The sequence below is a fragment of the Aquarana catesbeiana genome, linkage group LG13 (assembly GCF_042186555.1).
Source record: "Aquarana catesbeiana isolate 2022-GZ linkage group LG13, ASM4218655v1, whole genome shotgun sequence".
Lineage (NCBI taxonomy): Eukaryota > Metazoa > Chordata > Amphibia > Anura > Ranidae > Aquarana > Aquarana catesbeiana.
In genome coordinates this window covers 58,619,167-58,641,706 of record NC_133336.1, presented here as the reverse complement: position 1 = coordinate 58,641,706, position 22,540 = coordinate 58,619,167, and the positions used below count along the sequence as shown (strand labels likewise).

The 22,540-nt window shown below is 42.6% G+C and overlaps 1 protein-coding gene across 1 annotated transcript in view; it reads left to right on the top strand.

The window, feature by feature from the left end:
* Window positions 1-22,540, top strand: part of BRF1 (BRF1 general transcription factor IIIB subunit) — a 643,919-nt gene that overhangs the window by 99,212 nt on the left and 522,167 nt on the right. The window contains exon 3 of the mRNA XM_073610050.1: window positions 1,846-2,019. Coding sequence (XP_073466151.1) covers window positions 1,846-2,019 — 174 coding nt within the window. The remainder of the gene's footprint in view (window positions 1-1,845; window positions 2,020-22,540) is intronic.

The window sequence follows — 22,540 nt, the reverse complement described above, 5'->3', positions numbered from 1 at the left end:
AGACTAGCCGCGCACGGGACCCCGAAAACTAAGCACTGCCTTCAGGCTTTCTAAGGGCGTAAATTTTTGATTTCACTCTTCACTGCATATCACAGTTTCGGAGGCCATGGAATGCCCAGGTGGCACAAACCCCCCCCAAATGACCCCATTTTGGAAAGTAGACACCCCAAGCTATTTGCTGAGCGGTATAGTGAGTATTTTGCAGACCTCACTTTTTGTCACAAAGTTTTGAAAATTAAAAAAAGAAAAAAAACATTTTTTTTCTTGTCTTTCTTCATTTTCAAAAACAAATGAGAGCTGCAAAATACTCACCATGCCTCTCAGCAAATAGCTTGGGATGTCTACTTTCCAAAATGGGCTCATTTGGGGGGGGTTTGTGCCACCTGGGCATTCCATGGCCTTCCGAAACTGTCATAGGTAGTGAAGAGTGAAATCAAAAATTTACACCCTTAGAAATCCTGAAGGCGGTGATTGGTTTTCGGGGCCCCGTACACGGCTAGGCTCCTAAAAAGTCCCACACATGTGGTATCCCCATACTCAGGAGAAGCAGCTAAATGTATTTTGGGGTGCAATTCCACATATGCCCATTGCCTGTGTGAGCAATATATCATTTAGTGACAACTTTTTGTAATTTTTAAAATTTTTTTTTTTTTTTTTGTCATTATTCAATCACTTGGGACAAAAAAATGAATATTCAATGGGCTCAACATGCCTCTCAGCAATTTTCTTGGGGTGTCTACTTTCCAAAATGGGGTCATTTGTGGGGGTTTTGTACTGCCCTTCCATTTTAGCACCTCAAGAAACGACATAGGCAGTCATAAATTAATGGCTGTGTAAATTCCAGAAAATGTACCCTAGTTTGTAGGCGCTATAACTTTTGCGCAAACCAATAAATATATACTTATTGACATTTTTTTTACCAAAGACATGTGGCCGAATACATTTTGGCCTAAATGTATGACTAAAATTGAGTTTATTGGATTTTTTTTAGAACAAAAAGTAGAAAATATCATTTTTTTTCAAAATTTTTGGTCTTTTTCCGTGTATAGTGCAAAAAATAAAAACGGCATAGGTGATCAAATACCATCAAAAGAAAGCTCTATTTGTGGGAAGAAAAGGACACAAATTTCGTTTGGGTACAGCATTGCATGACCGCGCAATTAGCAGTTAAAGCAACGCAGTGCCAAATTGTAAAAAGTGCTCTGGTCAGGAAGGGGGTAAATCCTTCCGGGGCTGAAGTGGTTAAATAGTGTGAGGCACATATACAAACTGTTGTAATTGCTACACCATTCACCTGATTTGGCTGTAAATACCCTTAAATTAAAGCTGAAAATCTGCAGTTAAAGCACATCTTGTTCATTTCAAATCCATTGTGGTGGTGTATAGAGCCAAAAAGATTAGAATTGTGTCGATGTCCCAATATTTATGGACCTGACTGTATATGCAGGTAATTCCTGCTCATAGAATTATCTCGTTTGTTCCTTGTGTTATTTCACTATCTTTAACCACTCATGGTACCAAGATGAAGAAGGGGACGGGCACATCACTAGACTAGACAGTATGCATCTTATAGGAATGTCTAGGAAAAGGGGACCACCAACAATTGAGAGGAAGAAGCATAACTGATCCAAGTGGAACACAAGAATTGTTTAGCGATATGATTGTAAACTTTCAATCTCATTGGAGTTCCCTCAAAATATCTCACTTTTTTGAAAATTGGTATCTCTAGCCTGGTGTGTGAGCTTTGTGAATTAGGCCTACTGACTGTCTAAATGAGTGACCATGTTTAAGACCAGTGTGGAAATCATGTGGAATGACCTTATCACTGTTCTTCTTCTTTCATAGGAAAGAGACAGATCCACAATTTAGGGGTACAGCTGCAACTCAACAAGCACTGTCTGGACACTGCCTTCAATTTCTTCAAAATGGCCGTCAGCAAGCACCTGACTCGTGGTAGGAAGATGACACATGTTATAGCTGCTTGTCTTTACTTGGTGTGTAGGACAGAAGGAACTCCACGTATCCTTTCCTAAGACAATCATTCAGACACAGCGTTCAGGTTCATTGCATCCGGCTTTTCTGTGAGTTTGATAAAAATAGATGTTTGTCTAAAAGAGTCTTCCTTCTTGTGGGCTGTGTCTTTGTTACTCATCACAGTAAAGACCATTTAATCCAACCTGTAACACCACTTGTTGCGCCTGTTATGAGTGCAATATTTTTAAAATAAATATTTGTGTGTTTTTTTTCTTGTTACGCTGGAAAAAAAAATCTCTTGAGATGATTGCAATTACAACGATGTAGGAGGCAGCTATTTTAATTCTGCTGTGTTTAAACTGCTGTGAGAAATCTTATTTATCTCATGAAAAAATGTACCATAAGGGGCTGAGGCAGCTTTTTCAATCAAGATGCCTTCTGGGTTCTTCAGGGGTGCCTTGGCAAAATGCTTGAAAATTGCCTCAAATTGCAGAAAAATTGGCAGCAAGCCGGCAGATGGATCAAGCCTGACTTTTTTCGTACATAAAGACACAGGTTTTAATTATGAAGCATTACAACCTTGGGCACTGTGTGGGCCACCTGCTGGCATTCTAACAACCAGTGATGTCATAGGTTGATAAGGAGTTTTGTCCCTCTCTGTCAGCACTGGGGTCATGTTGGCTGAATAAGGGAGAGAAACTGAGGGAGAAGTACTTTATTCATCTCAAAGAAACATTTTAAAAATACAATTATACTCCATGAAGAACAAAGCAGAAAGCAAAAATTGGTAGCAATGTGAAAAGGCGTAGTTGCTTTGTAAAAATAAATTGCCTCGAAGGCCTATTGCACATTGCTACCTAAAAACACAGTTTGTTTAGGCCCCTTTCACCCGGGCGCCTCCGCTATGCAGAATCCGCTTTGTCAGCGGGGGATCTCTCTGTTGATCCCCGCTGAGCAGGCTGATGTCAGGTCCCCGCTATGCAGAGCGCACACGGACGAGGACACAGCCCCGCGCTCCTCTATGGGGCAATCAGATGGAAACAGACCGCTTGTCTGTATGTTTCCATCTGATCTGTCGGACAGATGGGAAAATAGGACCACCATCAGTCTGTTTTTGGCAGACAAGATCGGATCAGTTGGCGGCGCGTTGCTGACATCCGCTGCTCCATAGAGGACAATGCAGTGTCCGATTTAGGTCCGCCGGAAAAGCTGACAGGTGGACCTGATTAGACAGCCTGTGTGAAAGGGGCCTTAGGCATACAGGCAGTTTTTGGTTTTTTTTGTACTTATGTCAATGCAGACAATAATTTTCAATGTGCCTATACATACACAGGTACATAAACATGCAATATATATAGATCAGTAAAAAAAATACAGAAATATGCTCCGCCAGTCAGTATCTGTACATGCGTATACGTTCAAATCCTGCACTCCCTTGATTAAAATTAAAGATAGAATCATTTTTGCATGTGTGTCCGTATACGTGCCAGTGCTATACAGCCCATCCTCATGTTTTTCCTGCCAGTAATGTCTAATGTTCATACATCAGTACAGTATGCAAGTACTCTAATGCAAGGATGAGCTCCGGCGTGTTCGCACAGCCCATGTGCAGAGCCCGCCAGGAAGTCAGCACTGCGCTGCGCTAATCACAGGCAGTGAGAAATTTACCCGATGCGCGGCTGCAGAGATCGGGAAATGTCTCACTGCCTGTGATTAGCACAGCGCAGTGCTGACTTCCTAGCGGGATCTGCACGTGGGCTGTGCAAACACGCCGGAGCTCATCCTTATTCTAATGTTATGGAGTCCAACGTATGACGTTGCAGCTGCATTATATAAAACTATTTAGGTTTTTATATTTTAGAAATAGGGTGCCTTAAAGGGGTTATAAACCTTCGTGTTTTTTTCACCTTAATGCATAGGAACACCTGTCTTTGACCGGCCCCCCAGCCCCCCCCCATTTTACTTACCTGAACCCTCGAACTTGACCCGGCGGGGACGCAATGTCTTTCTGCCCGGGGTTTTCGGCTCTTGAATGGATAGATTGATAGCATCGCAGCCATTGGCTCCCGCTGCTGTCAATCAAATACAATGACGCGAGTGACGGGGGCGGGGCCAAGTCCTGCATTCGGCCTCTATGGACACCGAATGCTGGACTCGGGAGCACGCCCGCAAGGTAACCCCCTTGGGGAAGCGCTTCTCCGAGGGGGTTATCAAATTTGTGGAGGAGCCGCGAGAGCCGCCGGCGAGCTGCACAGTGGAGGCAAGTATGATATGTATGTTATTTAAAAAAAAAAAAAATTACCTTTTGCAATCACTTTAAGATTGTGCATATTTTCAAAGGGTGCCTTGACTGAAACAGGGCTGAGAAGCACTGGGCTAAGCTACACAAGCTGCAGCAAATTTAATCTTTTGATACTATGTATAGGGAAAGGTACTCTACTCAATGTATGGATTACAAAGAGATCAAAAAAGTGCAAAACTAAATAAATAGCTGCTAAATTCCTATAGTGTCACCAGCACCAATGATTCAAATAAAATTGTGATTCAAAAAAGTAAAGGGTATGTAATATCACTTTAAATTACGTTCCTAATGTGCATAAAAAGATCAATAAAGGTGCAATGCAAATATATCAAACATAAACAAAGTGCAAATTCTAAATGTGAAAGAATAAGAAAAATGAAAAACATTTTAAAACAATAGTCCAATCAATGCAGTGCAAAAAAGTATATAAAAATCAAAAATGAATATAATCTCTCCAAATGTGCACAAGTGTTCTAATCCCTCTCTACTCCTATCCGAAACTTAAAAAAAAAAAAAAAAAAAGTTTTGCCTTTAGTTATACTTTAATTCCTATGGACATTTTTAATTGTACTAGTGTTCTCAGAAATACTGAGTTTATGGAATGCCTTAAATAGTTTAGCTACTTTCAAGCGCTTTTGCGTTTAGAAAAAAAAAAAAAAGCATCTGAAAAGCTCAAGAAAAATGCTTCCCTTTATAATCAATGAATATGTTCACACTGGGGCGGTGCGCTTCCATTGCAGCGAAAAAAAAATCCTAGTTGCTGAATTTTTATAGCATGCTTGGGGAGTTAAAAACAAAACGCACCCTCACATTGAAAGCAATGGAAAAAGCGGCAAAATGCACCTGAAATATGTTTTTTGGTGCATTTTTTGAGTCACATGTCCTTTCAAAACAGCACCGCAAATGTGGTAAAATTGCAGCAAAAACACATTCTTTTTTGCAGTGAGTCAGTTTGAAAGTAGCCATAGACAAAACTCTTCACTACTGAGCTGTTCTGCAATCAGCAGCCAATTGTGCATAATTTTCAGCTGAACAATACACGTGTGTAGCTCTGACACTTGGTAGGTTAATACTGTATGTGAGATCTGCACCAAGATTAAATTGTCTTCTTTGTGATGTGGAATAATCATATTAAAGTGGAGTTCCACCCACTTTTACAACTCTTCAGCATCCCTCACTAAACTGTGCACTGTAAACGAATTGGATATTTTTTTTATTTTTTTTCTCAGCACCTACTGTATATCTGCTGTATTCATTTTTCACTTCCTCCTCCCTGGCAGTGGCCCATCGCATCATTTCCTGTTTGCAATGCCTTCTGGGAAGGGGCGGCAACTTCCTCTGACACTGCCGTTGCTATGGAAACCTGACCTAAAACTTATTACACTGCTTGTGTTGCACTGAGCATGTGCGAGATCTGCAAGGATGAGATCCAGGAGGAAATTGTCTGGCTTCAGATGCCCACACTTAAGATGGCCACGGCCTGCTGTAAGTTTATAAAATAACAAACTAATGCTATAAAGCAGGGATATGCAATTAGCGGACCTCCAGCTGTTGCAAAACTACAAGTCCCATCATGCCTCTGCCTTTGGGTGTCATGCTTGTGGCTGTCAAAATCTTGCTATGCATCATGGGACTTGTAGTTCTGCAACAGCTGGAGGTCCGCTAATTGCATATCCCTGCTATAAACTAACAAAACAGACCTTCGTTTACAGACTAACTTTTCTAGAATACATTAAGCTTGTGTATCATAGGGGTATTTTTATTTAAAAAGTATCATTTCGGCCGGAACACCACTTTAATTCGCAGATGAATCTGGCTAACTTTTAAGCACACATTGCCGATCAATAAAAGTGAACTATTGTCAAATAATTTCTTCCTGCTACCCAATCCACCCCAGTTCATTAAAGTCATAATATGTAAGGAAATACCTTAATTGATCTGGATCTTGTGACTAAATGCCTAGGCATGTGGTCACAGGCTCTGTACTAAGGGGTAAGGTCCGTCAGTCTAAAGTCTGTCTCCTCCCTTCAGCAGAGATCATGTGATAAAATGCCTAGGAATTAGAGCTGCACGATTCTGGATAAAATGAGAATCGCGTTTTTTTTTTTTGCTTAGACTAAAGATCACGATTCTCTGCGTAACATCATCTTTCACATTACATGAAAAAATTGAGCTAACTTTACTGTTTTTTTTAATTCATTGAAGTTTATTTTTCCCCAAAAAATTGCATTTGGAAGACCGCTGCCCAAATACAGTGTGACAAAATAATGCAAGAACTGCCATTTTATTCTCAAGGGCCTCTGCTAAAAGAAAAATAAATAAATATATATATATATATATTTGGGGTTCTAAGTAATTTTCTAGCAAAAAATACAGATTTTCAACTTGTAAGCAACAAGTGTCAGAAAAAGGCTTAGTCTTTAAAGAGGAGTGTAGCTGCTGACTTTTAATAAACAGACATTCACCTGTCACCGGTCCAGCAATGTGGCCACCCGAAGCCTCGATTCTTTCCCCCGCCTTTCCCCGGGGTCCGCATCACCAGTTTGGGCACCCGGCTGTGAAAGCTTGCGGCTGCCCAGCTGGGTGTGCACTGCGCATGCGTGAGTCTCGCTGCGCGTCCTGAATGGCCGGGCACTCTTCTGGGACCTGTGATGTGCCCAGAAGATTGTAGGGAAGGAGGGGTAGAGGGAAACTTCCGCTGGGAGCGTTGCGGCGATCTGAGCAGAAGTGGGAGCTGGGTACCTGTCAAAACTAGGTACCCATCCCAGAAAAATGACATGCCAGTTTTGGGTGGAACTCCGCTTTAGGTGGTTAAACTGACCTCATTTGCAGACCGAAAGTTCATCTCTTTGATCTCCTAAAAGAAGCAAATGATACAATGTTTGTTTTTATCTGTACAATGTTGTTGATAAATTGCCCACTGCTTTCTTTTATGACAGCTGTGAGCCAGGGAACTGCTCTACACTTGTTACGTGAATTGTGGAAACGCAGAATTAAGATTGTGTGGGGGTTGAATTGAGATCGCAATTTCTTAACGATTAATCGTTTGGCTCTACTAGGAATCTGTCTATGTGATTGGCTGCTCTGGGACTGTGGCGGCCTGTTTCTACAGTCATGTAATTATGTCATGCCCTTTTTTACCCAGTATAATTTTATTGGTGCATAATTGTCAGAATAGCAAGGTGGGAGTGAATTTACATTGAACTATACCTGCAAATATAGTTATATATGAATATATATGTAACTGAGCTGTGAATTTGCAGGTGTGCGTTTGTTTTTTGTACTCAACAATGCATCTTGTGTGTAAGCATATTTCTCAGTATGCTGCACACACATACTTTTGCTGAAATAAGGTCATTTCTGATAGTATTCAATAATACTTTTCATTGCAGACATCTAGGGAAAGTAGGTCCACTAAATATCCCTCTGTGTAATGTGGTCCCCACCTAACGCAGGCCCAAAATGAACTGCACAGTGATACCAGTTTCACTGAAATAAGGCCATGTTGCGGTGGTTGCGTGTCACATTTCAGGGAGTTGTTCTGCAAGTAAAATAATTGCTCTTTTCAGTCCATAGAAAATTCAGGGGCTAGGGATAGAGATGTAAAATTCCCAGAAATTTTGAAGCCAAACTGAAAATCAGTTTGTTACACTGGGAAGGTGAAATGCGGTGTATATAAAAGTATTATGCCTGAAATAACCGTACAGCTTATTTAGTGAATAAATTTAAATGTGCGTTTTAAAATGTTATTTTTTATTACAAATGGATTAACAAGGACTGTATATGTTTAGAAACTTTCACCTATACATGAGAACAGGAAACCACCCCCCTTTCCCTCTTAATAATGCAAAATCTTCCTGCCAATATGCATTTTCAAACAAAACTGATCCAAAAGCATATATTGTTGTTTCAAGAGCTTGATGAATGTTCTCCTGATTTTCAGGTGTCATTTTCTCTATAAATGGAAGGATTGTGTATTTTTGGGAGGCCGTGGTTTGTAACACTTTCTTACTTGAAGATGCTGCCGATGAAGAAACACTTTGTAATGATCCAAAAGCAGCAGAGTGTGTTTCTGGAATGAGAACTCTGAAGAGAAAAGCTACTCGCACTTTCATTCTGGTCCTCCTCAATTCATTCCATAAAATATTTTTTAACATCTTTAGGGCACCTCTGGCATGCCAGGATGTGTTTTGTCATCCTTGTAGCATTTAGAAAAGAATATTTCTTCTCACGATATTTGCAAATTGCAGCTTTGCTCCTAGCAGGAATTGCACTGTGGAAAGGTTTCCAAAATCTAGATGTTGGTCTCACCATTTTAGGGAGAGGAGAAAAAGAAAAAAACATTTACTCACCAGTCTGTAGGTAAACATTATGCTGTGATGGTGGAAAACATTAATATGAATCATTTAAAGGATATAAAGATAAACTAATTTGTCAGACAAGTTTATCCTCTTACCTGTCAATTAGGCCTGAGAGGACAGAAACTATCATCTACTGTATCACAATCACCCAACTGTAGGAGGTACAAGATGGAGCCCACATGCAAACTAGACTGGATCCTTTCCCCTGCAGTACCCCCTAGTGGCATACATGCATATTTCTCTTGTTTGAGAACTGCATTGAGAAGTACAATGTTACTTGAATTGTATTCCAGGATTTGCATATCTTCAGCCGAGAAAACTTGCAAGTATTCAAGACTTTAGAAATCTCATTGAGGTCTTCATGTTATATAGTTTAACTTCCATGTCATAGATATAATATTTAACTGTGCCCCCCCCCCCCCCACCCCAATTTTTCCGCTTTTATTTTTTTCCCCGGGCCTTCTCATCTTTAGCTAGGGTACTTGATTTTTATTACTTACAGGGATCCTAGATCTGCATGATTAATCGTTAAGAATCGCTATCGCGATTTTTTTTTTTTTTTTTTTTTTTCCCCCCTTGTGATCTTAAAGTATTTTCCCTTTATTTATTTTTTTACTTTTTTATATGCAGAGAATTCTCTGCTCTGAAGCCACAGCTGTCAAAAGAAAAAAAAAAGGGGGGGGGGGGGGGTCAGTCTGCCAAGTATCCCAACATTCTTCAGCCATGGAACCAGTATAAACATTGTAACGATTTGTCCTTTAGATCAAAGGAATACACTTCTGTGTGTAAATGAGGGAAGTTTAACCACTTAAACACTAAACCTTTTTCTTACATTTGCTGGTTTCAAGTTAAAATCATTATTTTTTGCTAGAAAATTACTTAGAACCCCCAAACATATATATAATTAGCAGAGACTCCAGGGAATAAAATGGTGGTGGTTGCAATATGTTATCTCGCACTGTATTTGAGCAGGAGTCTTTCAAATGCAATTTTTTTTGAAAAAAAATACTCTTTAATTAAAAAAAAAAAAAAAACTAAACAGTAAAGTTAGCCCTATTTTTTTGTATAACGTGAAAGATGTTACGCTGCGAGAATCGTGATCTTTATTCCAAGCAAAAAAACATGATTCTCATTTTGGCCAGAATCGTGACGCTCTAAGGGGTCCCAAACAAATCGGGAGCCTCTTGAAATGACAGGGTCACTTTAGAGAGCTTCATTACTTATAATTATTAGAACACACCAGCAGTTAACATAGTAGACCTTGTGCCTTTTTTTTTTTTCCCTCCATAAGCATAATCCTGCTGACGGTACACTAAGCTGGACCGTCTGTCAGCTCCAGCCAGAGAACATCTGGAGAGAAGGAGGCGCTCTGCTCCCTCTCAGCCTTGCTGGGAGCGTCTCCCCCTGGACTTCTAAAATGGTGGTATCCAAGGTTCGATCCCTGCAGCGTAGGAGCTGCGCTGAGTTACATCTTGCTATAACGCCGTCTATTTATTTTTATCTTAAGAAGTGGCTGGGGTTGAAGGGTTTCAGTTTATCTTTATAATGTAGGTGCACTTAAGGTTGAATATATTTAGTCAGTGAAACAAACCTAGTCATATTCATTTTGTTTATGCCTACCTGGCGAGGAGAGTTCTTGTTTATCTTACTCAAAATTGCACCATTTTACTGTAAAATGATGGTTTTATGAAAAAACAAAAACAAAAAAAACAAACAGTTGCTGTGAAATGCTAAAGGGTATTGAAATGTTGGATATTTTGAAGATATTGCAACACGGAAATGTTGTGATTGCAGTTGCATCGTGCGGTCTTCCTCTCTGGATTCCCAGGCTCATTTAGTCTGTCTTGATGTATTACATTAGAGGCCCCCTAACCAGGAATGCATTTACATACCTCTTTGTCGTTGCCTTACATAAATCTTACTGCTACTTTAACTGTTTGCAGCACTTGTGTTCTGCTCCTGTCGGCATCAGAAGTCATCAAGGGAAGTAAACACATCTTAAAGACTTAGAGGGCTTGTGTTGTAGAAATTGTGTTAAAAATTGCAGGCAAGCTATAGGTAATACTGAAAATAGAAGCGATGTGATGCTACAACCTCAAGAAGAGATACATATGGTAGAATAAAGGAAATTGCCTGTGCCAGGACTACTACTGCACATACCGCCCAATAATGTAGAAAGATGAAGGCCCAGCAACTCGGTATAATTTTCAAATAAAATCCACAATCTTTAATAATAATCCTACAAGACAAAAGGGGAATCTATTACTCAGCAAGGTTGACGTGCTTCGGCTCTTTTCTGGGTCTTAGGCAATACTGTCGCCAATTTTGCCTATGTGCTCACTGCAGCTTATCTTTTTCCCCATTAATGATATTACAATGCCTAGTTCTGCACTTTGTCTCTGTGGAGACAGCCATCTTGTTAGAGGCATGACCTTGCTTCTTTCTGGTGATTTGTTGGTGTATATTGAAAAAGCACAGGAAAGGTGAAGGAAGCACAGATCCACAGAGTAGATGAAGCAGGGGAGGTCTTGCACTGCAGGTCCTCAGTTATAGCTTCCCTTCCATAATTGAGAACATTGAGCAGTGCAGTAGTGTCATCACCAATTTTCACTCCAGATCTCAAGAAATTAGCAGATACTCACCCATCCAGTAGGTCCAGCATTGTTCCGCTGACATCCTCACACCCAGCCACAGCTTAGTCCCAGGCCGCCATGTTCTCTCTGATCGAGAGGCCCGCCGATGACTCCGGGTTTAGCAGGCAGGCTTCTTGGTGACATGCTGATAGGCCCGCCCCCTCCTCCTTTCCTCAAATGAAAGGTTAAGCCTCCTGGGATATGTAGCCTCCTAAGGCGAATCACGTGCCCAAGCCAGATACTTCTGCAGGATGGGTGGACTGGAAGGAACGTAAGGAAGAGGGTGAAGGTCTGCTTTAAGTTGCATCACATTACAAATTCTGTATACAGAATGAGACTCTCAGGGCACAGGAGGTGCACTGCCAATTTTTTAGTAGGAAATTAAGACAAATTTAACTGCTTACTTACAATTTAACGTTTCTAGTTCTTGGGTTTAGGTTTACTTTTATAGGATAACAATGCTTCAGAAATGTAAAGATGAATTACTCTACGGTGCTGCAGCTAGAGAGATTTAGGGCTTGTTTTAAAAGTCTAAATCAGCCAAAATCAAAAACCAAATAATTAGCACAAGGGATATGTGTCAGTAGGATGTCTCTTGTCTTGATTTCTCCACTGTTAGTAATTCCAAGGGATCCCCACAACCTTAAAAACATCTCCCTGTACGTACCGTTATCCTTTAAACAAATTGACTGTATGAATAAACCCCTTAGTGTCCACACAAAACTGATTCGTATTAGGTAAATTTTTCTTTTAAATTAAAGGGTAGATGTGGTTGTTACTAAAATTTATGGTTTAAAGCGGCATTAAACTCAAAAGCAAACATATTATTTTGCAGATAACTAATTCTTTGATGTGGTGGCTGCATTATTTTTCTCTTTTAGGCTTCCTTTCCTTTTTCACCTGGTGATCTGGCCAGTAAGTCAAAAGAAGAAGCTTTCTTGCAGATGTAGCAGTTAGAGGGATGAGACAAACAATTTACCACTGACAGCGGAGCGAGCGTATGATGATTTTTAATACCAAAAGGAAAAAAATGTTTCTCTAATTGCTCATTAAAGCTGAACTCCATCTTTGAATACACTTTACATTAGGGCTAGGCAACCTTTGAGAGTTGGAGATCTACCTGAACAACATAGAGAGCACCGGTGTTCAGTTCCCCCTCACCCCCCTTTTTTTTAACCACTTTAGCCCTGGGAGGATTTACCCACTTCCTGACCAGGCCATTTTTTGCAATACGGAACTGAGTCGCTTTAACTGACAATTGCGCGGTCGTGTGACGCTGTACCCAAACAAAATTGACGTCCTTTTTTTTTTCCCCCACATATAGAGCTTTCTTTTGGTGGCATTTGATCACCTCTTTGCGCTGTTAACAAAAAAAAGAGCGACAATTTTGAAAAAACACACAATTTTTTACAATGTAAAATGTATTCATCGGTTCAGGCTGATATGTATTCTGCTACATATATTTTTGGTAAAAAAATTGCAATAAGCGTATATTGATTAGTTTGGGCAAAAGTTATCGCGTCTATAAAATAGGGGATTTTTTTTTTGCATTTTTATTATCTAATTATTGTTTTCTACTGGTAATGGCGGCGATCAGTGATTTTTAGGGGGACTGCGACATTGCGGCGGACAGATCGTACACCTGACATTTTTGACACACTTTTTTTTGGCAACCAGTGACCTTATTACAGTAATCAGTGCTAAAAATATGCACTGTTATTGTACTAATGACACTGGCAGGGAAGGGGTTAACTTCGGGTGGCAATCAAGGGGTTAAATGTGTTCCCTGTTTTCTAACTGTATGGGGGACTGTGTGACTGGGGAAACACACAAGTCCATCTCCCTGCTTGGCGGACAGACCTTCGATCTCCCCATGTCAGAACGGAGATCTGCCTTGTTTACTTTTGCAGATCCCCTTTCTGTCACTGCGGGAAATGATCGCGGGTGGCTTTCAGACATCGAGTCTGCCTTACCCACTGTATGGCTCCCCCGCTGGCCAGTGAGAGCCCGCCCACAAAAGCACGTTCCCGAGCCAACGTACAGCTACGGCGATTTGCGAGAATGACAGCAGGGGACTGCCACAGTATAATGATGGCGGTTGGTCGGCAAGTGGTTAAAGACATTTACCAGCAAGGCCCAACTAAATAATAAGGAAGACTTAACCTATAATAACACAAATGTCACTGTAAATAAACTTGGCCTACCTTAAAAGTGGACGGTGTCGGTAGGGCAGTGGACGGAGCCCTGTTGGGGGGCTTTGGTGACATATCAGGGGTCTCGGCTCATGCTTCAGCTGCAAGTGGCTTCGGACCCCCCATCCCGATGTTCAGTCAAATAGTGCAGATTGTCGGATAATGCCTCCGAAGATCTGCGAATGCGCAGTACGTAACGTCACTCCAGCTGATCTGCCGATCAGCTGGCGTGACACCAACACTGCGCATGCGCAGATCATCGGTGACATCCGATGATCAGAAAAGCGTAGAGGCAGAATCCTCTACCTACTGGACCTGTCACCACTACATGGTCACCACCTATGCACGGAACGCTGCCCCTCTCTGTATTCTATAGATCACATGTACAGAGTTCACATCGCTCTCCAGGTGTTGTAGGACTACAGGTCCCAGTATCCCTGCCCCCCCCAGGATGGCTCATGCTGGGATTTGTAGTCCCCCAATGGTTAGGGTGCCCTGCGGCCACCTTCCTGTGCTCTGTCTGGGACAAGAAACATAGAGAACCCAGCGGGGGTGGGTGGATGTGGCCCAGTGCAGGGCCCCACATTGGGGATTTTTTTGTCATTGGGGATTTTTTTGTCATTGGGGATTTCCCTGCCTAGACTAATCATTGTGCAAATTCACAAGAGGAGGTCTGTAGTGCGGAGAGCGGTGGGTAAAAGGTGCAAAATGGCTGGGCTATGTGGAGGGGGGGGTGAGCCCATGGTTGTAGGGCAGGGTGGCGTGCCTCTGTGGCAGAGTCGGTGTCCTGTCTTTGCTGATTGTCGGATAATGCCTCCGGCAATCTGCGCATGCGCAGTGTTGCCGTTGCGCCGATCAGCTGGAGTAACATTGTGTACTGCACTTGCGCAGATCGTCAGAGGCCTTATCCGACGGTCTGCACTATTCGACAGAACACCGGCACCCTAAGGCGGCTTCCTAAGCAGCCTTATGCTGACGCTGGCCTTGCTCACAGTATTGTCCTCTGCCCCTTTTTGGTTTTGGGTTTTAATACCACCTTAAGCATCAACTGCAATACAATGAGTATAATTCATGTTCCCCATGTTGGAAGTTGTTGTTTAGAACTGCCCGATTTATTTCTACCTGGCATGAGTGGTCTCTTGGGTGTAGTTGTCTGCATGAGCAGTCTCTTGGGTTTAGTTGTCGGCATGAGCAGTCTCTTGGGTTTAGTTGTCTGCATGAGCAGTCTCTTGGGTTTAGTTGTCGGCATGAGTGGTCTCTTGGGTGTAGTTGTCGGCATGAGCGGTCTCTTGGGTGTAGTTTTCGGCATGAGCGGTCTCTTGGGTGTAGTTTTCGGCATGAGCGGTCTCTTGAGTGTAGTTGTCGGCATGAGCGGCCTCTTGGGTGTAGTTGTCGGCATGAGCGGCCTCTTGGGTGTAGTTGTCGGCATGAGCGGCCTCTTGAGTGTAGTTGTCGGCATGAGCGGCCTCTTGGGTGTAGTTGTCGGCATGAGCGGTCTCTTGGGTGTAGTTGTCGGCATGAGCGGTCTCTTGGGTGTAGTTGTCGGCATGAGCGGTCTCTTGGGTGTAGTTGTCGGCATGAGCGGTCTCTTGGGTGTAGTTGTCGGCATGAGCGGTCTCTTGGGTGTAGTTGTCGGCATGAGCGGTCTCTTGGGTGTAGTTTTCGGCATGAGCGGTCTCTTGGGTGTAGTTGTCGGCATGAGCGGTCTCTTGGGTGGTGTTGTCGGCATGAGCAGTCTCTTGGGTGGTGTTGTCGGCATGAGCGGTCTCTTGGGTGTAGTTGTCTCATAGGCTGGAGGAAGAGGAACTTCCTTTTGGCTATCAACAGGTTTTAGCGGGATTGGATAAATCTAAAGGCCAATTAGAAAAATGTTAGAAAACCTCTTTATCACACCGAATATTACCGCTGTTCAGTATCTGGCTCCTATTATTCAGCACTGAAAAAAAATTCTGTGATAATATTTTACCTGTTTGTTGGAACACGTTGCAGAAACACATTTTAATGGATTGCATTGAAGCGATATCCGCAGTGTCTAAAGAGAAAGCCGGGCACAATATGAATGGAGCCTTGCGAAATCAATAGCATTTGATTAAACCAATAATTACCTGCATAGCTCATCGCCACCTAGTTATTGCAGCGGCTCGGACTGGGGTTCTGAATAGCCAGCGTGTTTTCTCTTTTTATTTTCTGCAAAGGCCATTTGGAGAATTGAGGCTGGGATTAATACAACACTTTAGGAGAGCCTCCTTGTTTTACATTTCCCATCTTTTCTGTCAGAGGTTTAATAAAAGCCATTTCACCACAACTGTGCAGAGACCGGCTTTGCAATTGAAATTAGATTGAGAGGTCTGTGACTTTTTCACAGCTGAAGATATTTTCCTTGGACTCCTGGGAAATAAAAAAAAAATTGAAAAAAATCTAAGTATATGACTGAGATAAAGAAATGTAGAGACCACTGCCGATTCCGTTTTGTTTTTATTTAGATTTCATATTTTATACCCAAAATAGTGTTGGTATTGCGTAGGCTGGAGGATGCTCGATGGTTCTCATTTAGGGGGTCTTGTAACATCCGCATTTAGTGATCTTTGCTTCTATTGCCGGATTGATTGGAATATTGTCCAGTTTCGGTTAAAACACTAAATATGATGTAAAGTCACGGAAAAAAACACTTGCTATGGTTTTTAAAGAGACCCTGTCACTAAATTAAATAATTGCAGGTAAAAGCACAGAAAAATCAAACATTTTAAATATTAACAGTATTAATAATGTGTGCAGCGGAAAAGGGGGACTGTGGGACGGTGTTTGCAGATGGAAATGGGGCAGTGTGCATGGAGAGGACAGTATGCGCCGGTAAAAAGAGACAACCTCTAGGAAAAGGGGGGGGGGGAGTAATACAGAGGAGAAGGGTAGTGTGTACACAGGGTGGGGGTGAAGAAGGGGAATAATGGTGGAAGTGCGTACAGTCAGTGATTTTAATTTGTGGTAAACCCTTTGTTTTATCGTTCTTTCTAATCCGAATTTATTAACGCAGAAGTAAAGTATGCTTTTTCACTTTTACCTACAGGTAGGCCTATAATAAGTCTTACCTGCAGGTAGAGTGAATATTTCCTAAATGTGCACCGTTTATGAGATATTTACATTTGTAGCAGCCAGTGATGTACCGTATATACTCGAGTATAAGTCGTTCCGTGTATAAGTCGAGGCCCTAATTTACCACAAAAAAATGGGAAAAACTTATTGACCCGAGTATAAGACGAGGGTTAGAAATGCAGCAGCTACTGCAAGTGGAAAAAGAGGGTCAGCAATGCCCATCTGCAGCTGTATACCTCCCTGTGTCCTTTGCATGTATCATGTGTCCTGTGCATATGTGTCATGTGTCCTGTGTCCTGTGTATATGTGCATGTGTCATGTACCTGTGTATATATGCATGTGTATATGTACTGTACCTGTGTGCATGTGTCTGTGTGTGTGTGTGACCCCTACCTGTGTCCTGTGCATCCTCCGTGCGCTGCTCTGCACCGATCAGCGTGTAGTATTCAGCCATTCACTGTTCAAAAGCCGCGCCTCCTCCTCGTCCAAAAAACTCCATTTCCCAGCAGTCAGCATATCACAGACATTCTCTCATCCTCATACCACGGATGAGGATGAGAGAATGTCTGTGATAGGCTGTACACTGACTGCCTATCACAGACGAGGAGGCGCAGCTTTTGAACATTTAGAGCCGCTGCCGAGTCTATGCAGCACACGCTGGCCGCCGTCTGCCTGCATGACACGCTGATCATGCAGACAGACGGCGGTGACTCGTGTATAAGTCGAAGGGGGCACTTTCAGCCCCAAAAAGGGGGCTGAAAAATTCGACTTATACACGAGTATATACGGTACCTGACACACGTGCACTGCGCTCTGATTAGGCTGCACACTCAAGTGTTCTGTTGATTCAAAGCACTGTGCTGTAATCATAACTCCCATGCGCATGCACGGGAGTGACGTCATTGCGGCCTGGCCATTCAAACGGCGGGAGGGGTCCGCTTTACAGGGAAGTTTGTCATAATTTACTGGTATGCTATTATGACATTAACCTTTTCAGAGAGACTTAAAGTGGTTGTAAACCCTTTAAAAATGTCCAAAAAAAAAAACAACCTGCAAGACAAAGGCATAATGAGCTAGTATGCATAGCATACTAGCTCATTATTAATTACTTACCTGAGATCAAAGCCCCCACAGTGGTCCTCGTTCACTGCTCCGGCGGCCGACATCTCTCCGGGGGGCTACTTCCGAGTATCGCGGCTTCGGCGCTGTGATTGGCCAGAGCCGCAATGACATCACTCCTGCGCATGCACACGGGAGCCACCAGTAACGGCACAGTACAACTGAAGCAACAGCACGTACGTGCCATTGCTTCAGTTTGCTTAAGTGCGCATGTGCCGATGACATCAGCACATGCAAATACAGGGATATCCAGTGTAACTACAGGTAAGCCTAATTATAGGCTTGCCTGTAGTATAAAGTGATTGTAAATCCCCAGAAAAAATTTTTTGTTTTTATAAATTTTTGGAAAGATTTCAAACAAACTTCTTTCATGTTGTCATTATGAGGTATTGTTTGTAGAATTTTGAGGAAAATAATTAATCTATTTTGGAATAAGCTATACCATAACAAAATGTGGAAAAAGTGAAGTGCTGTGAATACTTTCCAAATGCGCTGTAAGAACCATGCATGTGCAGTGGGGCATGTAGTCCTGAGAAGGGGTATCCAATGGCTGTGATTTAATCAGTGTGTACTCCCTGCATGGTAGTTCGGGGAAGCTGTGCCGAGGAACCCGAGGCTGCTTCTGTGATATGAAAATAAAAGTAAGTGTTTTAGGACATTTTTATCGGGAACTTCTTTTTTCTACTGAACCTGTTTATAAAGATTTATTGAATAAAAAAAAAAAAAAATAGCCTTTGTTACTACTCAAAACTGTCCCCCACCCCCCCCCCATCTTTGTGTATGGATTTTGGTAATGCGCCGTAAACTAATGCAGAAATAACTAGCTTGTGGGCAAAATTAGAACACTTGGCAGAAGAGGTTGGAACTCACAGCTGATGCGTTGAACTTTCCCTCCCTTCCTTTCACATTTCCAGGCGCTGGCCCATAACATAGGGTACTTGATAACATGGAGTCCAGCAGCAGGGTGAAGTTACTGGAGGGACAAGTGTCTGTTTCATCAAAGCAGCTGGAAATTTTTAGATAACAATGCAATACATGAGAGATATCCATGCCAAGAATGGCAAGCATCAGCATGTGCAAGGTATTTATTTTAGTATTAACCCGCCTAACTAAGGCAAAATCATTTTAATAAAAGGCAAGGTATTTTAAATGAAAAGCTAATATAAAATTGCTTAATGTAACCAGCTCCAGCAGCTGCAAAGTCAGAACGTGTCTTCATTTTAACAGGAAATTCATTCTGATAGAAATATGAAAGTTGCCTTTGATGTTGTTTTTTTTAATGAAAATGTCAACTTTCCTGGCCATCTATGGCTTTTTTTTTTTAATTGACTGCGACACTGACTCTGCAACAAGTGGAGTCGGTGAGTTTATCGGTTACTTGAGAGCGACTACAAAAGTGCTGAACTGAATACGACTGACAACCAAGCAATTGTCCTTTTCATTTGGAGAGGTTGGCAATGTCAGCCCGAGTGTGGCTTTGACTATTTGCCGACCGCAATCCGCATATATATGTTGCAGTCTGCAAGTGGTTTACCAGGATTTATGGCTGAAGATATCAGCCGTTTCCTCTGTACTGTTTTTTTCTGCAGGTAACTGGCTTTCTTATGAAACCGGTCCGGGTGGCTCACGAGCCGCTGGAACAGTTTCTAAGGTGGCGGGAGCCCCCCCTCCGCCACTTGTCGGTGTTTCTCAGGCTTACCGTTTCCACCGATTTGCCCAAGAAACAATCTAACAGTGCCGCCAGCTGCTCCCAGAAGTGATCTACTACAGCGCAAAGTTTTTGCAAAAAGGCCTACACACCGGTATGTACAAACCTGCGTTCTTTTCAGGGTAGTTTTTTTATATGTTTGTTGACTCCCTAACAGGGGTCACTTAAAAAAAAAGAGTTCTTTCACACTGGGACGGGGGCGTTGTCGGCGGTAAAGCGCCGCTATTGTAAGCGGCGCTTTACCGTCGGTATGCGGCCGCTAGCGGGGCAGTTTTACCCCCCTGCTAGCGGCCGAGAAAGGGTTAAATCCACCGCAAAGCGCCTCTGCAGAGGCGCTTTGCCGGCGGTATAGCCGCGCCGTCCCATTGATTTCAATGGACGGGAGCGGTATACACTCCGCACCTTCACCGCTCCGAAGATGCTGCTGGCAGGACTTTTTTTACCGTCCTGCCAGCGCATCGCTCCAGTGTGAAAGCCCTTGGGGCTTTCACACTGGAATGAAAGCAGCGGCTGTTTCAGGTCGGTTTGCAGGCGCTATTATTAGCGCAATAGCGCCCGCAAACCGCCCCAGTGTGAAAGGGCTCTTAGTTAAGCAGGTCAAAATTAATTTGCTGCAGGCAAATTAATAATGAGATTCTAAACATTGGTTTAGGCTAGAAATACACGGCTTAAATCTCGGGCCGGTTCAACAGGAACTGGCCGAGATGCGAACCATTAATGTGCTGAATGTACCAAGTTGATCGATCAACTTGGGTACAACCAGCGTGCCGGATTTGCTTCCGATTATCTCAAGAGGTTGCTATAGCCACTAGCGATAATCGCTGTCTTCTCCTGGCGGGGATGGCTGCCCCCGCCCCTCGGGAGAAGACAATTGCTCGGCAGGAGGCATTCTTCTGTCAGGACTGTCTGTGTTGATGGGGGAATCGTGCTATTTTTTTTTCCTGCAATCCGTGGTTGCAGGAAAGAAATTTGCACCGTCTATGGGCTGCCTTAGTTGCTGTTTTATATTTGGCTCCTGCTAATGAGGTTTTCTACATTCACCTTGCTTTCAGGTCATCCCAGCCACTTAAAGAAAGTTGCAGAATCTAGCAGATCATCTGATAAGGAAGAGGTATTTTAACTAGTTGTGTAAAGTGCACTGAGTAATGGACAGCTTAGACAGTCTTGTCTGCGTTATGTCTGCCCGTCGTCTTACTGCACACATTTTATAGAGAGCTTCATCAGTCATTGAGCATGCAGAAGCAATACAACGTTTACAGTATAAACACTAGATCTTGGTTCAATTCATCAAAGCCTTCTGGCTGTTGAGAAGTACTGCTTTACCAATGAAAAACATTGCTTTGAAGTGAAAAATATAACTTCAAGCACATATATGCATTTGGTGCAAGTCACAGTGTAGGCAAAATGTTGCAGTTGGTTTTTCAGGATTAGTCTTTAGTCACAAAGGCACAGCCATGAGTCGTTCACTTTGCTTGGTGCCTTCTTATTACAAATAACATTGCCTGCAGCGTCACTGAGGCTTTCACACTGTGGCCTAAGGCAAGGGATCAAGACTGTTGTAATTCACATGATAAATGAGAAATAGCCAATTATACCTGGTACGTGGCTGAATACAATAGAAAAAGGAAAGGCTGAAAGCTGTTCCCTAACTTGAGACACCTCCATCCCTATATTGCACAAAAAAACAAAAATTCGCCCATGGGACTTTAAATGAGGTGTCCATGATGATCACAGGTAAATAAAATGTGATAGTATAAAAAAAATCAAACTTTATTAGAATTATTGTCATCCAATACAGGTCATGAACATAAGTGACAAATTCATAAGAACAGCAGCATAACATGATGGTCCTAAAAACATAGCCATAATGACATAACATTAAAGTATTGTGAGTACAGATATACATGCTACATCTCTAACCCGACGCGTTTTGCAAGCTCGCCTCACATCATCAGGGGCTGATGTGTATATCTGATGTCTGTAACAACAAGTAAAAAAGTACATTGGAGTATAGATTATGTGTGGACAAAAGCATGAAGCCAGAACTGGTGATCCCATACTCACTTGTCAGGCGATTGGCTCCATGGGCTGACCCCAGGCAAGGGTAAGCGGAAAACATCTCCCACGGGAGCTGAAGGGGCAAAGACCAAAGCGTAGAGGACCGAGTCAGACGTAGGGCAGGCATGGCAAAGAGATGGAAAAAAGGAGGGGACGGTTGGACCCAAATGTCACCCAAGATCGTTGCAGAGCGCACTCACTATGATGAAATATATGGGTATAAATATATATATGTGGATCTACAGTAATAGATATAACAGTATCCTAAAAATTTTGCCATGCCAAAACCCCCACCTAAATACCCGGACATCCGCTGTGGCCTCCGCCCCTAACGTCATGCGGCGAGGAGGAGGACCAACAGCGCGCCCGCCGGGATACGGCGGAGCGCAACAGGGATCCCCGCCCATTGGTAGGTGACTGAATACAATGGTATTCTTCTATTGTGTTATTTCAATTGCAGCTTGTGGATCAGAGCTAAATTAACTGTAAATCGTATAAACATCCCATAAACAGAAATGCATATTTATTTGTTATGTATGGAACATTTTGGCGCTCAAAGCTGAATGGTAGGCACTAAATATAATGGGGAAAAAAAAAAAATTAACAACTAAATTGCATCTATACCTGAAAGGTATAATAAAGTCTTGTTTTTTCTTCTTTAAAATAACAAACATGTTATGCTCACCTGCTCTGTGTAATGGTTTTGCACAGAGCAGCCCAGATCCTCCTCTTCTCAGGTCCCTCGCCGGCGCTCCTGGCTCCTCCCTCCTGCCCAGTGTCCCCCTCAGCAAGCAGCATGCTGTGGGGGCAGCCAAGCAGGTGCGCTCCTGACCCATGGCTTTGTGTGTCCATTCACACACTGAGTCGCGACTCTGCCCCACCCCCTCTGTCTTCTAAATGGCCTTTCTGGCTGTGAGTGACATGCCCCAGTCTCTACCCCCAGCTCTCCAAGCCCCTTATGGAGCTGAGAGCAGAGGTCATGTGAGCACTCTTCAAAAAAAAGAAAAAAATAAGTATTTGTAGAAAAAAAAGATATATAGATATATATATATATAGATAGATATTTATATATAGGTATCTATAATATATAGATATAGCTATAT